At 35.8% G+C, this 17,175-nt stretch overlaps 1 protein-coding gene across 5 annotated transcripts in view; it reads right to left on the bottom strand.

The window, feature by feature from the left end:
* Nucleotides 1-17,175, bottom strand: part of LOC123681983 (androglobin-like) — an 81,386-nt gene that overhangs the window by 17,794 nt on the left and 46,417 nt on the right. For 4 of the 5 annotated variants that reach the window (XR_006747747.1, XM_045620361.1, XM_045620359.1 and 1 more), the window contains 2 exons: nt 16,059-16,268; nt 3,850-5,311 (listed from right to left, as the gene is read on the bottom strand). Coding sequence is in view for 4 of the 5 variants with exons in the window: in XM_045620361.1 (XP_045476317.1) it covers nt 3,850-5,311; nt 16,059-16,268 (1,672 nt within the window). In the remaining variant the exon portion in view is untranslated. The remainder of the gene's footprint in view (nt 1-3,849; nt 5,312-16,058; nt 16,269-17,175) is intronic. The other variant, XM_045620362.1, reaches the window with a different exon arrangement.

Genomic DNA, 17,175 nt, shown 5'->3' with positions numbered 1-17,175 from the left:
TCAAAGAAGAAATCATCTACAGAGAAATAGGACTTTACAGACCTTCGAAGAAAATAAAAACTCAGTATTCGTAAAGCATCCCAACAACGCAATATTTCAGCAAACAGAATATTCAGAACACTTAAAAACAACAATTACATAGCATACCACTTCTACTTATTAGTGGGCAATAGAAAATCCGCATGCATTTCGCCTTAGAAATTTTCAAAATGAATTTAAATTTAATATTTGAATAGGAATAATTTCATGAAAGGATTTCGAAGCAGTCAAAACATATTAAAGAAAAGGCGAATTATTTTTTCAACTTTAACACCCTGTATCTCGGAAACGAAGCATTTCCGGACCCATGTTCATAGGAACTTTTTTGCCTAAAATGATGTGATCTATCACCCATTTCAGTTTGTCGGAAACAAATCAGAACACCCTGTATATATGTGTGTGTGTGTGTGTGTGTGAAGGATAACGAGGGGATTATTCAAAATACAAAGAAAATGATAACGTACATCCCTCAAGTAAAATTGCTATCTGAGAAACGTGTTTCGGGCTTTCGGCCCTCACCAGTACTAGTATAGGATCCCGATATAGAACGACCTTCACCGAGATGCTTATTTGATAAAACGTATTTTATATTGAATTTAACATGTCATATGGGTTGCCTAACAAATTTTAGTCCAGAGAAGGTTTAATTAATAATTAAAAAAATTTTTTTTTCGAACATTTCACCGGTTTGCTTATTAGATAAATTCTATATCAATCGAAAGTATGAAGCCCATAGAATGTGCAAACGTTAGGTTGCCTATTTTTTTCCGGTCACAACTCTCGGTTGCCAGGTATAGACAGGTCAATCTATACTAGCATTTTGCAACGGTCTGACTATTTAATCAAAATCAATATGATTAAAGATTATATTATTATGAACACGGTGGTATAGGGTTGCCTGCGAAAAATCAGTCCAGAATCCCGGTTGTCGAATTTTAAAAAGTTAAATATTGCTGCGAGTAAGGACACAGCATAGCAGCTGTTTGAAGTCCGTCCAGTGAAAGAAAGAGAGTGCGCATGCTATTTGTTCTTGGAAATGAAGAGGATATATGCGTGCATTATTTTGGAGCAGATAATTATCAAAATAGATGAATAGTTATTTAATTTTTTTTTTAATCAATTAATTATTTATGTGTGTATATTTTTTTTGTGACACTAAATGAAAAGGATAGCGATAGACTCGTGTATGCGTGCATCATTTTGGAGTAGATAATTTTTGAAATAGAGGAATAGTCAATTAAATATTTATGTGTGTATATTTTTTATGTGACACTAAAGAATCTTTACTAAAAAAGAAGGTTATAGTAATACATATATAATACTAATCTTGCAAATTTCATCTTTATTATTAGACGACAAAATGAAAAACAACAATTAAAAAAATACTTCTGTTTTTCATGAAAAATTATAAATACAAAAATTTTTTGAAATTATTCAGGTTCCGAGTCATCGGACATATAACTATGATCTCCAACTTCTGAATCTTCTTCGTCATCATCACTCTCCGTTTCAGTTCTTTCGACAATGTCTTCTATCTTCAAAGGTGTATGATCCCCAATGAATCCTACTGGTTTAAAATATTCATCTAAGAACCAAGCGCAGTTCTCAGGCTGAAGTTTCATGCATATTGGATCCGTTGCATTAAGCCACATGGAATTTACAAAAATAGTTCGTGAAATTTTTTGAATTAATGATATCCAGCATGGTGGTATGGAGTTGGAGTCGAAGCCTTTCATTTTTTCTAAGAAGTGCTCACTGTCTTCTTTGGCAGAATAATTTTCCATAAAAATGCGATATCTCATGCGAAAATAAAACAAGATTTTATTTCAAAATTCGAACGACAAAAAAAAAGGAGAAAAAAAACCGAACAGAAACAAATAGGATCAAAATAGCAAATATAAACAAACTAATTTATATATTCAAATAAACAAAAGGATATAAATAGAAATAAAAACTAAAATCTTTCAGATAAAAATAACATTAAATAAAGAAATGAATTACTACAGTTGAACATAAAAAAAATTATTGGAAAATCAGTATCAATCTGCAGTCAAATCATCGTCTTTAACATCCATACATAAATTTTCACTATCCATCGAATCGAGCATATTTTTTGTAGGTTGAAAACGACAACAATCACCTATCTCTTTAAGTCCTTCTTTAGCATGTTATAATAATGCTATATTTTTATTTAGAAATCTGTTTCTATTTTTTGTTTTGATGCGGTTAACAGCCGAAAATATTCTCTTGCATTTGGCATTCGAAATCTGAAATATGCAGCCACCCAAATTTGTCGATGAAATTCCAGTTAGACATATTTTTTTCCACTGAATAGAATACCAAATGTGAGATAATGGTATATTTTCAACGGAAGTTTACACACCACCTGTTTTCAATGAGGCACCCTTCGGATATTCCATCATTCTTCGTATTTATTCTCAGCCGACAGAAGTTTTATGATTTTATTATGTTTAAGTAGGTACGTTCTTCTAGAAACACGTAGAACGTAGAACCTCAATGAGAATGAACAATGAATTGATTCATAGAAACAGTCTAGACATCCGAATTTCCATATTCCCAATCGCCTCGGTTATATTTTTTAAAACTACCAAAATCTACTAAAATCTACCAAAGGATTTCTTCCTACTAAAAACTCCATGAAAATGCGAAAAATCTACTAAAAAAGTAGATTTCTACTAAATCTGGTCACACTGTATACGAGTCTATCGCTATCCTTTTCATTTCCAAGAACAAATAGCATGCGCACTCTCTTTCTTTCACTGGACGGACTTCAAACAGCTGCTATGCTGTGTCCTCACTCGCAGCAATATTTAACTTTTTAAAATTCGACAACCGGGATTCTGGACTGATTTTTCGCAGGCAACCCTATACCACCGTGTTCATAATAAAATAATCTTTAATCATATTGATTTTGATTAAATAGTCAGACCGTTGCAAAATGCTAGTATAGATTGACCTGTCTATACCTGGCAACAGAGAGTTGTGACCGGAAAAAAATAGGCAACCTAACGATTGCACATTCTATGGGCTTCATACTTTCGATTGATATAGAATTTATCTAATAAGCAAACCGGTGAAATGTTCGAAAAAAAATTTTTTTTTTATTATTAATTAAACCTTCTCTGGACTAAAATTTGTTAGGCAACCCATATGTGATATATTCATTGACATGTTGAATTAAATATAAAATACGTTTTATCAAATAAGCATCTCGGTGAAGGTCGTTCTATATCGGGATCTTAGACTATACGGTGAAAAAGTGTAAGGATGAATAACTGTTAGAATATTACTTCATCCGAACAAATTACGAGAGAGACAACCAACCCTACACTTGAAGTAATACTTCATGTCGTCACGGTGGCGCTGCGAGTCTACGCGTGGCGAGGCCATCGAGGTCCATCGAGAGAGAAAACAAGAATAGATCTTCGATGATCGAGAGCAAACGACATGGACATAACCTTAGAGATTCAGCCCTTCTGAACTGTGTTTGCTTAGAGTGAGACTTACTAGAGAGTTTGATAATAAACGATTAAAATCATCATTTGTGTATTAGTGAATACTCTGTGTTTAACACCTAAATCCAACAATAACATTTGGAGGAAAACAACGCAGGTAGCTGTCTACGTTTTCAAGTTGGTTGTTGCCCAAAAACCCATTAGGCCTGTCTACGGAAAACACGAATGGGTGGCTGGTTCCTATTGTTGACTCCGTTTGTTTGTTGTTTTCCTCCAAGTGCTGTCTGACACTATCCGAGCTATGAAGGGTCACCTTCTCGTGAAAAATGCATACCTGCAAAGGATTACATAATCCCTGGTCAACTCGGAGCTTCCTGTATAAGTCTGCACCATCAAGTCCCACTTGAAATCCCTGGAGATCTCATAGAAGCATAGAAGGTCAGAAATTTTACTATTCTTGAAAAAATTCCTTATAATACTTCCTAAGCATTCATCTCTTCTCTCCAAGGAAAAATGTTCCCGGTACATATTTCTTAACGTTTCGCATATCTCTGGGAAATAATCATTACCCGGTGAATGCCTCTTTAAGAGAATCCTTATTTGTACTCCTTTGAAAAAGGACTGAAGTTTCGTGGCCGCTCTCTCACAAATGATCTTCTCCTGCAACGACTGAAATTGAAGAGGTTCTTGGTAAACCGGACTGACCTGTTTGCCGATTCGGATATTCCTATCTATGAACAAAGTGCGTAAAGCTTCTATCATCTTCTGCACCGAGAAGAAATCTTGCGAAAACTGAAGAAACTGCAGAAGCGATGTCATGAAATTGCTATGAATGATCGCCCTTTGGTGTTTAGTCAGTTCTTTGTTTGCGTTCTGAGGTAAATAGCTACTGTAGAAATCATGGAGATAGTCCGGAAAGAAATCAGTTCCGAAACCCTGAACCAACCGACCGAAGGAATCTGCTATGTTGAGGTTGAACTGTGTCATTCTCATGGTCTCTTCTGACATTTCTTCCAGTATATGTTCGAAACAACCGACGGTGAAGCCCGTATCAGCAAGAATTGTTATGCAGTACGAAAATGTACTCTTGATCCACATCCTGAAGATATGTCTACCTGGTTTCAATTCTAACTGGGAGGTTGCGCTGCCATAAGTGTTTAAAAAAAATTTCACTTTTCCGGTCCCGGCCGAGTCCCATTTGTACCTTTCGAAAATTACATTAGAGGCGTTGAGGCTAGCGTGGATCTTAGCACGGTTGAGTTTCAACTTCTTCGGTGGAATGAAAGATTCGTCTAGATTCTTAGATCTGTCACCGAAAAGTCTTTCGTACTCTACGAAGAAGTTATGCTCACTGAGTTCATCTTCCAGGGGTACCAATCTTTCGAGATCCCCAGCTTGGGCGAAGTTCATCAATATCATTTTGGGCTGCAGCGAATCTATGAAAAAATACAAAGGCATATTTCCTCTTTCTTCGAGGACTTTCGCCCATGTCATGTCACGACAAGAGTCCTCGTTATCTTTCATGCTAGTGGCTGATTTGACCCTTGAACTGCTCATTAACTCATTCAATTCCATATCAGATATTCTGGCCTTGTGGCAGAAAGCGGAGGGTTTGTAAAAAATGTTGAAACTGATCAACTGACTGCATATTTCGTCAAAACGTACCCATATGTTTGGATTCGGAGGCGGTTCTTGAATAGACTTCCTTTCTTTCGATTTGTCGATTCTATACAAATCAGGTCCAGTTCGAATATCGTTATCAGCTCCCTTAGTTTCTTTCTCGGGATTAAGTTGCACTGAAACATTATCGGTTTTTACTTATGGTTCAACCACAGTCTTCTATAAGTCATGACAACAGTGAATGTGAAAAGATATAAACTTTGAATATTTTCTTTCCTTTGTATTATGCTATGTTGTAACTAAGATGCATAGAATCCCCGGTGTGTTTACTGATTCGATTTTGTTTCAGACTTTTTGAGAGACCTACCTGTTGCTTTGGTGTTCTGCTCCACCAGAGTTCTGTAAGGTGGCGCTCTTCAGAAATTTTCTAATTCCCGCTGTCTGCCCGGCGCAGTTTAACAATGAAATACTGATTTTAGACTTTACAAACTTTCACAATAAATTAACATTTAGTTACTATTGATTTTTTAATGAAATGAATGGAATATAATGACAAAATTCAGAAGATTCTTACGAGCATAGAATATAAATTATTATTGTTCTATACTCAAAGGTCACGAGAGCCGAAAATCGAGATAAATGTCAAATATAATCCCTCGAAATCAAGTAGGTATAAATCTGAAAAATCTCCCGTTTTGTCTGATATTACAGGTAGAAGGAGACACACCAGGTTTTCTATGCATCTTAGTTGTAGCTGTCAAGTTTTGGGAAATGAAATTCATGTTTCCGCTATATAGCGAAATGTTTTATTTTTATAAATCTTTTAGTAATCCGAAAACGAATTAAGATACTTTATTATTCCAAAAAAAGTACTTGGGCATTTTTGATCTAGATCGAATATTTTTCGAGATTCAATCAGTGAGCATCAAACTTGGACAGCCTGTATCCGGTGTCCCAAATTCTTTATCTATTGAAGGGATCTCAGAACCCCTTTGAGCTTGGAAAAAATGAATGGCACGTGAAAACCGCAATTTTTCCTTTCACGCCATTTTCCGATTTTCTCGTATAACTTGAAAAAAGGTGAATTTATGAGGTTGCGGTTGTGCACAATCTGACCGGTTCAATTAAAATCTGTTGAAAGGAAAAATAAAACTGAAAATCCCTCGAAAATGAAGGTAAAGTAAATGAAGGAAAGGACTGACCGTGGATCTTCTCCTGGTTAGATGCGAGGGCTCTCGTTATGTGGGCTGATTCCTTCAGGATCACTTTCAATCCAATTTCGGTGAAGAAAAATCATCTCAAACAAAAAATAATCGCTGCACGATGTTGAAAAACCCGGTTTTCTCTCGAAAAGTTCTTCGTTCTGTTTCGGTTTTAATTCTGATATCCCCAGTCACATATGGTCAAAGGAAAGGAAAACATGGATAACTCTCAAGAAGTGGGTGTTGCCAAGAACGAGGGATTTCCAAAAACAATGAACCGAACAGCAACGTAACATAACGGTTTTCACCGAAATAATTGTCTCAAAAATGTTGTGAGCCGAGGGGTTCTGAGGTCCCCTCTTTAGACAACGAATTTGGGACACCCGATACATGCCAAGAAAAATATTCAGAAGAGCTAGTTCAAATAAAAAATTAGATAGAATTTTTCGTTCGTTCAGATTTCTTAATCAATCATACACAAATAATTTAATATACTAAATGTGTAAAGGGAATTACAATAAGAGGTTTCATTTTGATATTGAAAAGAAACGAGTATATTTTGAAAGAAACCAATGGATGTTTATTTCATTGTAAAGAGAAAAGTATGCCATTAACGATGGATAACGCTATCACCCAGACGGCCGCCACGGCTACGGTTGCAGCACCGTATCCGTTTCATTTAATTTACCATGATCAATTGGCACATTTGGGGCTGTAGGGCCTCAATAACTTTCCTTCAGGCTCTTGAATCGATGGCCGAGTTTTCGCCCAGACCTTGTCTTACACGTGGCCTGAAAGAAAAAGACTGAAGGTGTTAAATCACAAGATCTCGGTGGCCAATTGCCATCATTTCTCCGATAAATAACACGGCCAGGATACTTTTCCTGCGAAATTGCTATTATTTAGTTGCTTGCGTAGCACGTAGCGACGTCTTGTTGAAAATAAAAGTCGTCCACACCAATATCTTCCAATTCCGGCCTTAAAAATCATTAATCATAGCTTGGTTCAGTTGCATCAACCTCATTTTCAAATAAGGGCTACAGCAACAATATTCTAAGTTGTTCTCGAGCGATGCACTCGTTTTAGATTCTTCACTTCATAAATTTGTCCCAACAGCTAAAATTTTTCTACCTGTTTCACTATTGCCGGCCGAAAATGTGCTTTACGACGACTAACTTCAGTTATTCGAACTGTGAATGTGCCATTTTTGTAGCGAATTTCGATAATTTCAATGAGTAGTTGAAGCGTACAACGTTCCATTTTTGGTAATGGCGTGGTTTTCATTTATAAATTGTCAAAAGAAGACAGTTGTGATAGAACTATTCAAAATTTTCATAGGATCAGGACCAGACTCTATGAAATATGGTTACTGGTTAATGTCAAATATTTGTATTATTTTTTAGTAGGTAGTTCTTATAATGCCCCAATAACAAAATATGATCAGAAGACTCTGGTCAACGCTGCTTTCCAAATTATAGGGTGTTCAAAGTAGTAAAAGCGATAAATGCTACAAATGTAATATTATCACATTTTTCGAACCAGAACTATATCTGAATATTATTTTCGTAGCTTTGCAGCTGAAATATATTCTATATTGATCGCTAAGGTTTTTCAATTTCTTAGTGTTATTTATTGTCTTTACATATGATTTATATGAATATAGGCGAAAAACCTATCTGCTTAGCTGTTTTGCTCAAAACTTTAAATTTTATCATTCGTTTATTATTTCGCAATTTTCATTGGAATATTAAAGTCAAAATAATATAATAACGGCATTCTTGGGTGACAAGTCTGCTCAGTGGTGGGATTCTGTAACGGCAAAGCGAAGCGAAAACGTGACGAAACGACAGTTTTGCTCGGTTCGGTATTCTGTAAAGGGATTCGGCAATAGTCGTGTTTGCCGAAGCAAAGAACGACCTCATGACGATAACGAAACATTTTAGGGTTCGTTGTCATTACGAAAAGTCCGACGACGTTTTTGATTGGTTTACTTTTACCACGTGACCAAGTCTTAAGCGTCATATTATGACACTTGAATGATTTCGATTTCGAGGTTATAATTTTGAATGTTTTGCTTCACAATATATATTAGAATTGCAAATCAACTGCACATTAATTGAGTGATATCCTTTTCTGTTCAAAAAGGAATGCTCTTCTTCTGATGGCTTCAAGATTTTTATGTGTGTAAAGTCGATTGCTCCGAATATTCCTGGTATTTCACATTTTTCAAAAAATTTCCTTTTATTTTGGGTCTTCTCAGAATCATTAGGGAATTTAATTCTTCCTTGGAATACATGGTTAATCAATTTAGTCACTTCACTAACACAACGACTGACCATGGGTTGACTTACTGCTAGCAAATATTCTTGTCCAATACCGCATTGGTAATTTCCACTGGCAAAAAATCTCAGAGTTATCAATATTCGCTGTTCAAATGGCGTTCTCGTGTTTCTCCAATGATTATCCATAAATGGTTTCAATTCATCGAATAGAACGTGAACTAAATGTTTCGACAAACGGAAAACGTCTATGAATCTCTCATCCGTTAAGTTAAATGGATCACTTCTATCTCGAAGAAATCTATTCTCCTCTCTTGTAAGAGTTAGACGAACTCTTCTCGAGTTTTCCTCGTCGATGATCAGAATCATTGAAAACATGATGAATATTTCTTTATACCTATTAGTTGACTCCCCGAACTTATTTTGTAGTATGGGTAGGTTTTGTAACTGGAATAAGAATGAAGGTTTTAAATTATAATCCATTGAACGAGGTTCCATTTCGAATTTCTTCCAGTGCTCAAATAAGACTTTTTGTAATACTCAATATTTGCATTCAGGTGCTGTATTCAATTAGCTAATTAATTCTTAATGATAAACTAAACAGTTTAAAATGGTATGAAACCCTTTGTTAAGTAACTTCCAATGAGAGTCATAAATCAAAATATAATTTCTGACAATACTCAAGTTAAATACTGTGGATTATTCAAAGGACATTACAGCTAGAGTCCATAAAAGGGACTCTTATCTCATTGCTCTTATTAGAGATTATCTCAGGTACCTCATATGTCAAAACCTGCAGAATCCTAAAGTAGCTCAAATATCTACTTATTTGCAACGTTGCCAATGTTCCTTCGTGTAAAGTCGGTAAGCTCCGACAACGAAACTAAAAGCGTAAAGATAACGAAACGATAAAGAAAAAGACGCTTACAGAATACCGCATTCGCTCCGCTTAGCTTCGCTTCGTAACGTTATCGCTTTCGTTTGCTATGATAACGAAAGTTACAGAATCCTACCCCTGAAGCGGTATTCAGCCAGTACTTTGTCCCTATGTGATTATTCATTATTGCCAATTTATAGGTCTTACAATTGTTATAAATTAAACGCACTGTTTAATAATTAAAAGTCTTTAATAAAATATAGGAAATAACTGTGTAGTAAACACACTGACAAATATACAATAATACTCTTCAACAACGGCCAACGAGAGAAAGGAGCGAGCATAGCTTGCACATGGCCTATCTAACAATTACACAGAATAAATATACAACTGCGCATGCCGCGCATAGAAATACTACAAGACAACTTATATTACTTATGTACTGGGTAAATATTTCAACACCCCCACTTACACAGTACAAATAAAAACAAAATCACATGATGAAACTTAAGAACTACTGCATATCATGAATGCCCAACATTTTTGAAAAATAATTATGTTTAACAGCAGGTAAACTTTTCGTTAAAATATCAGCTGGCATTTCATGTGTCGGTAAATGTTTCAATACAATTTGCTTTTCTGCAATAACTTGTCGAACAAAATGATGTCTGATGTCAATATGCTTTGACCTTTTATGATAGGTATCATTCGCAGATAATTTAATTGCACCTTGATTATCACTGAACAAATTCACACAAAGAGCTGTTCCCATTAGCTCGTACAATAAACCTTTTAAATAAATAGCCTCCTTTACCGCTTCAGAGATAGCCATGTACTCTGCTTCGGTACTAGAAAGCGCAACTGTTTTTTGTTTGCAACTTTGCCAGGAAACCACGGAACCACAAAATTTGAAAGCATACCCTGTGTAAGATTTCCTATCAATAGAATTGTTGCCCCAATCGGCATCTACAAAGCCTACTAGTTCCATGTTTTCCTTTGAAAATCGCAAGCAATAGTGTTTAGTACCCTTTAAATATTTTAATATGCGTTTAGCATGCTTCCAATGTAGTTGACTATATGACCGATTGAATTGGCTCAAGTAGCTTACACTAAATGCAATGTCTGGCCTAGCTATAACTGCCAAATACATAAGACTCCCTATTAAATTCTGATAAGGGTACATGGAAAGTTGATCTTGATCACCATTTTCTAGACTAATATTGCATTCCATAGGTGTTTTTATAATATTACATTCTGACATATTAAATTCATTCAAAATTTGGTCAATGTAAGATTCCTGATTCAATGTTAAAATACCCTGTTCCTTATCATAATTAACATTCATACCAAGACATTCTCTGACAACACCCAAATCTTTTACTTTGAATATTTTGCTTAATTCGTCCTTTAAATTATTAGTTTCCATTACATCATTGGAAAAAATGAAAAAATCATCCACATATAAAGTTATGACTATAAAGCTATTTTCAACCTTTTTGGAAAAAAGACAAGGTTCATATTGAGATTTAGTATATCCCAATTCTAATAATACTGAATTAATTCTATCATTCCAACACTTAGCTGACTGCTTAAGACCATAAATTGCCTTATTAAGCTTTAAAACTTTACATTTATCAGATTCTGAGCATATAAAACCTTCAGGTATTTTCATAAAAACTTTTTCTGACAAATTTCCATTTAGAAAGGCTGTTTTTATGTCTAAATGCCTTATGTCTAAATTCAACTTGACTGTTAATGCAAATAAAATTCTAAGAGTGGAATATCTGACTACAGGAGAGAAAGTCTCATTGTAATCAATTCCATACTTTTGTGTAAATCCCTTTGCGACTAACCTTGCTCGATATTTCACTTCTCCATCAGCACTGGAAATCCTCTTGAAAACCCATCTTGAATCGACAACAGTGACATCTCTCTCCGTTTCAACTAATTCCCATACCTGATTCTCTTCAAAAGACTGTAGTTCCTCTTCGATGGCACTTTTCCAAAAAATACTATCAGGACTGGATAAAGCCTCTGAAACAGATTTCGGATTACCTATTGCACTGTTATGTCCACCACATGCATATGTTACGAAGTCTGGATCCACCTTCTTTTTTCTCTGTCTTTGAGATCTTCTAGGTTGATCGTTTGATATACCTGAAGTAGTTTCAGGTTCACTGTCGTCCAGTTCATCTGTTGGTTGACCATTTTCTTTGAAATCTTCCATTTTTGATGCGGAGACCCCCACTGAATCTGTCACCTCTTGAACTGGTTCTTCGATGTTTAGAGCAACACTCTTCTTTATGTTCTCCATTATTGTGACATCTCGACTGATGAAAACTTTTCGGCTGTTTGGGTTATAAAGTCGGTATCCTTTGGTGTGATCATCAAATCCTACAAGGATGCATTTGACGGCCTTTTTATCCCATTTCTGCCTATTCTCTTTTGGGACATGAGACATTGCGGTACTTCCAAATACTCGTATGCTACTAATGTCTGGCCTTTTGTTGTGCCACATTTCATATGGAGTTTTTGAAATACTAGAGGTAACTGAACGATTGATTAGGTGGCAAGCAGTTTTACTCGCTTCAGCCCAAAATTGCTTACCTAGGTTTTGGTCGAAGAGTAAACATCTTGCTCTTTCTACAATCGTCCTATTGAACCTCTCTGCCATACCATTCTGCTCTGGAGTATAACTGTTTGTCCTTTGATGAACAATACCATTGTTTTTGAGATAATTTTGGAAATCTCTACCAATGTACTCCCCTCCATTGTCTGTTCTCAGAATTTTTATTCGTTTATTCCTCTGTTTTTCTACTAGGCATCTGAACTGGTGAAACTTCTCTGGAACTTCATCCTTCGATTTTAAAAAATAGATGAAACACATTCTTGAGTAATCATCTATGAATGTGAGAAAATACCTTGAGCCTCCTATAGATAATTTTTCATGAGGTCCACAGACATCACTATGAATAATCTCCAATACGTCACTGGCTCTACTTCCTTTTGCTGGGAACGGTAATCTATTTTGTTTTGCCTCGCAACATACCTCACAATTAGATTTCTGTATTTTTTCTCCAAGTTTGAACTGTGGCATACCTTCAACTACTTCTGGCATTTTTATTAAGAAATCCGAGTTGATGTGCCCTAGTCTCCTGTGCCATAGATCTGGTGTAACCATTGGAGCGGCCAACAATGCTGTTGAATTCTTGTTATTCAATCTCAGCTTGTATACATTGTTCTTCAAATCAGCTACTCCAACAAGAACGTTATTTTTATTAAAAATTTCACATCCTGTGTCATGGAAATTTACTCTGGCTCCGTTTCTAATTAATTGACTAACAGAGACCAGATTCGTGGTTAGTCCTGGAATGAAGTGTACGTTTTGTAAAAGTACATTAACACTTTTTCCTCTCACCATAGTTTCCATTCTGACATCACCTGCACTTTTGACTGCAAGTTTGGCCTCATTCGCACATAATATTTCTCTTAATTCTGGCTTCCGTTTGTCAATGAGATCGTTATCACTTGCTGTAAGGTGAAAACTGGCACCGCTATCAATATACCAGTCAGTGTTGCTAAAAGAACCATTAGCAAACACGGCACTCAAAGCGTAAGTTACCTTTTTGTTTAGACACTGCGACACATAATGTCCTTTTTCCTTACATTTGAAGCATGTGATATTATTACGATCCTTTTTGTTTACGTTATTCTCAAATCTTTGGTTATTCTCATTGACGTACGACCTACTGTTCGAATCGCTGCTTCTTCCGCCATCTCTGGACCATCTCTGGAACTGTTTCCTTTTTCGTGCGTTACTTTTAGCAGAAAACGCTTCTCCATGCCCCTGGCTACCACCATCTGCGTGCATATCGAGCAATTTCGATTTAATGGCATCTGTTGTTATTTTAATACCAGAGTGTTCAACAGCCATAATCATCGGTGAATATTTCGGGGGTAAGCCTGCCAAGAGTAATGATCCGACCCATTCATCATCAATGTTGAAGCCCGTTCTTTTCAACTTTTGCGATGTTTCGACGACTTGAGTTATGTAACTCTCCATAGAATCATGGTTCTCCAATCTGGCTGATATTAAAGTCCTTAAAAGCCCGATCTTTCTGGTAAAACCGCTATCGTCGTACAGATTTTTAAGTTTCGTCCATACTTCTTTAGGAGTTTTTGCATCTCTCACGTGGGTGTAAAGCGATGGTTCCATTGTCAATATTAATTTTGCCTTTGCTTTGGCTAATAGAACGGAGTCCAATTCACTGCCATCAACGCACTTATCCAGCCCTTCGAGTACTAGCACGTTTTCAATGGCGAATACCCATTCCTGGTAATTTTCGCGTCCGTTTAGCTTTGGCACACTGGCGAAATAATTAACTGCTGCCATCTTGAATTATTGTTCGTCTGTTTCACAACACTATTTCACAATATATATACAGGGTGTTTCCTAAACATGCGGCAAAAATTCAGGGGGTTGTTCCTTGGACTATTTTAAGCATGTTTTGTCCTTGGATGATTTTTGAAAAACCTCTTTGTTTCGAAGATACAGGGCGAACAACATTTTTCATATTTTTAAAATTAATAATAGTTTAAATAAAAATGCGTACCGCACTGTGTTTACTAAGTAGGTACAATTTATTTTTAAATTTGTTGAACAACATTCCAATTACTAAAAACCCTTAGATTATTTCCTATGGGGCCATCTAAAATCATTAGTTTATACCACTCCAGTAGAAAATGTGGAAGACTTGCGAAATCGGATCATTGCTGGGTGTAACTTAATAAGAAATGATCCTGGTGTTTTTGAAAGGGTTCGGCAGTCAATGAGGAGAAGATTGGATGCTTGTATGCTGGCTAGAGGTGGTCATTTTCAACAGTTTTTGTAGGTTGAGTTGAATTTTCATGTAATTTTTCATAATAAAATATTATTATCTGAAATTTTGTTTCCCCTATATCTTCGAAACAAATAGGTTTTTCAAAAATCATCAAAGGACAAAATATTCTTAGAATAGTCCAAGGAACAACCCCCTGAATTTTTGCCGCATGTTTAGGAAACACCCTGTATAAATGTACTTACGTAGTGGAACGTTCCCGACCGATAAACTATTATAAAAAGTCTAGATTGCACGCGATGAGAACGCACGTGGGCACATAACCTGTTATAAATTAAACGCACTGTTTAATAATTAAAAGTCTTTAATAAAATATAGGAAATAACTGTGTAGTAAACACACTGACAAATATACAATAATACTCTTCAACAACGGCCAACGAGAGAAAGGAGCGAGCATAGCTTGCACATGGCCTATCTAACAATTACACAGAATAAATATACAACTGCGCATGCCGCGCATAGAAATACTACAAGACAACTTATATTACTTATGTACTGGGTAAATATTTCAACAACAATCTGTTTCGTGAAGCCGCATCTCATCATTTTCTTCCGGCAAGGCTCTGCTAGCGAACTTCGTGTTTCAGTTCCAATACCTTTTTGTTGATGGCAATAATAAATGTTAACAATTCATATTTTCTGTAAACCTCCAGTTTATAATACTTAGCCCATATGCCCCATATAATACTGAGACCGTAAAATACTAAGTCCAGTATTAAAGTATTTCAGTTTATTTGTGTAGTATATTATGTATGTTGTGTTGCCTACCCTAATAATGTATGATAGTTTATTGTTCTATGTATTGACATAAGAGACAGATTAGATTAGACATGAGAAACTAGTACGCGCCGCAGATCTACTTGTAGGTAGATCTACATTGCCCATAGATCCTCTTTGCCCGTAGATACACCTTGTAGGTAGATCTACATTGCCCGTATTGTCCATAGATCTGCATTGGCCGCAGATCTATTATCTTTGTTCTTTTTTCTTATAGAAGAACCGAAATATAAATAGAGTGTGTGTGGACCAATCTAAAAAGCATAATCGATATCGGACTAATATAAAGCGAGATACTAATGTATCAGTAATTCCATAAATACGCATGACAAACGCACAACCTGTTTATAATAATGAAATGAAAACTGTGCTATCCCACCATTTATTCGTTGTTCAGACTTGTGTGAACTGATCTGCATCTAGATAATTCCTAACAATTAATACTTAATATGAACTCTGGTTTTATTCATATAATACAAATTGTTTTAGTTGTAATAAACTCTGCATCCTAGACAATATTTTCATTTCTTACATTAGAAGTTTGAATAATTCAACATAAATGATAAAAAGGAATGAGGAATAGTATCAACTATTTAGAGGATCAAACTGGCTGAATCCCTCTTCAAAGCATAGAGACTTGCTGCCATTCAAGAATATTCGAAAAAAAAATCAAACCTCTTCACTCTGTATTTCGAGAATAAAATGTTTGTGGACCTATCTTTACGGGATTTTTTTATTAAAATCGTCCGAGAAATTAGTAATTTTCGTTTGTAGCTCCAAAATAGGAACACCCTGTAAAACTTTGGACCTAGGTAGAAGATGAAAATGAAACCTCTCATTGGATTACCCTTCAAAATATTGTAGTTTCTCCAAATATTTTCAACTTACTCCTCTGGGCTGCGGCAAGGCTTTTTCGAAGCGGAAACTGCATTATCTTCTCATCCTGAGAGGGTTCTTTGTTGACGACTAATTCAGTGTACTTTTTAAATGGCGATACACATCTTACATATCTGGTGGTATCCATCGCAACAGGATCTTCGATCAATCTTTTCGATCTAGCCCATTCCATCCAGCGGAATTTCTTCCAAAGTGGATATTCTGGTAGAAAATCAACATTTATTATTATATGTTTTCGATGTACTGAATTTGACCAAAATTAGGTATTTATTCGTTTGATACAAATTCCACTCACAGTTTCAGTGAAGATTATTCGAGAGTTTTATGTTTCCTTCCCGACGATCCTAGGCCTTTGTGAGCTTGTACAGGTTAAGAAAATCGGTTATGTTTTAGGTAGGATTTATTAATATGACCCATCACCACTTAAAGAATAGTAAAATCAATATTTTACCTTATAGCGCATGTAGAAAAATGGTTAGACGGTTTCCCGAAAATAACAATACGATTCATTGTTTCCACTATTTCAAATATTTTCATTCAAATTATGAATTCAATGAAAAAATCTGAATCTTTTTCCCGATTTTTGTAGAGTAATCGATCAATTCTTCTTCGTCTCGTAACGTTAAATCATGAAAGAAAATTAAATTCTTTAACTAGTTATTCAATATTACATAGATACGCCTTTGGGCAGTTGTGCAGTGCAGAGCATTGACATTAAAGATAGAAAGTAAGCCTCATGTCACGTGACCACGAGCAGTACCGTATCTAGGGCGTGGCAAAGGTGGCACTTGCCACGGGCGCAAGGCCCACAGGGGCGCCCAAAAATATCAAAAGAAAAAAATATTGGAGCTCCAGGCGAAATAATTCGAAAGATCACAATTTGGTTTTCATGTTATACCTATATACGCCTCGCAAAGAGCGATGCCGAGAAATCTGGAAACATTTAAAATATTGCTAGCCTTCCATAGAATTTGCCCAAAATGATCTCAAGATCAACAAAACTTTAGTTTAAGGGAAGAAATAATATAAATGTGGCTATGTTCAAGCGTGCCGTAATCTAGTCATAAATATATCTGTTGAGCGTCGGTATGTTCAAAGGTGCCGCATT

Source organism: Harmonia axyridis, chromosome 6 (assembly GCF_914767665.1).
Source record: "Harmonia axyridis chromosome 6, icHarAxyr1.1, whole genome shotgun sequence".
Taxonomy (NCBI): domain Eukaryota; kingdom Metazoa; phylum Arthropoda; class Insecta; order Coleoptera; family Coccinellidae; genus Harmonia; species Harmonia axyridis.
Note: the sequence above shows the minus strand (reverse complement) of the source record. Positions and strands in the feature narration are given on the sequence as shown.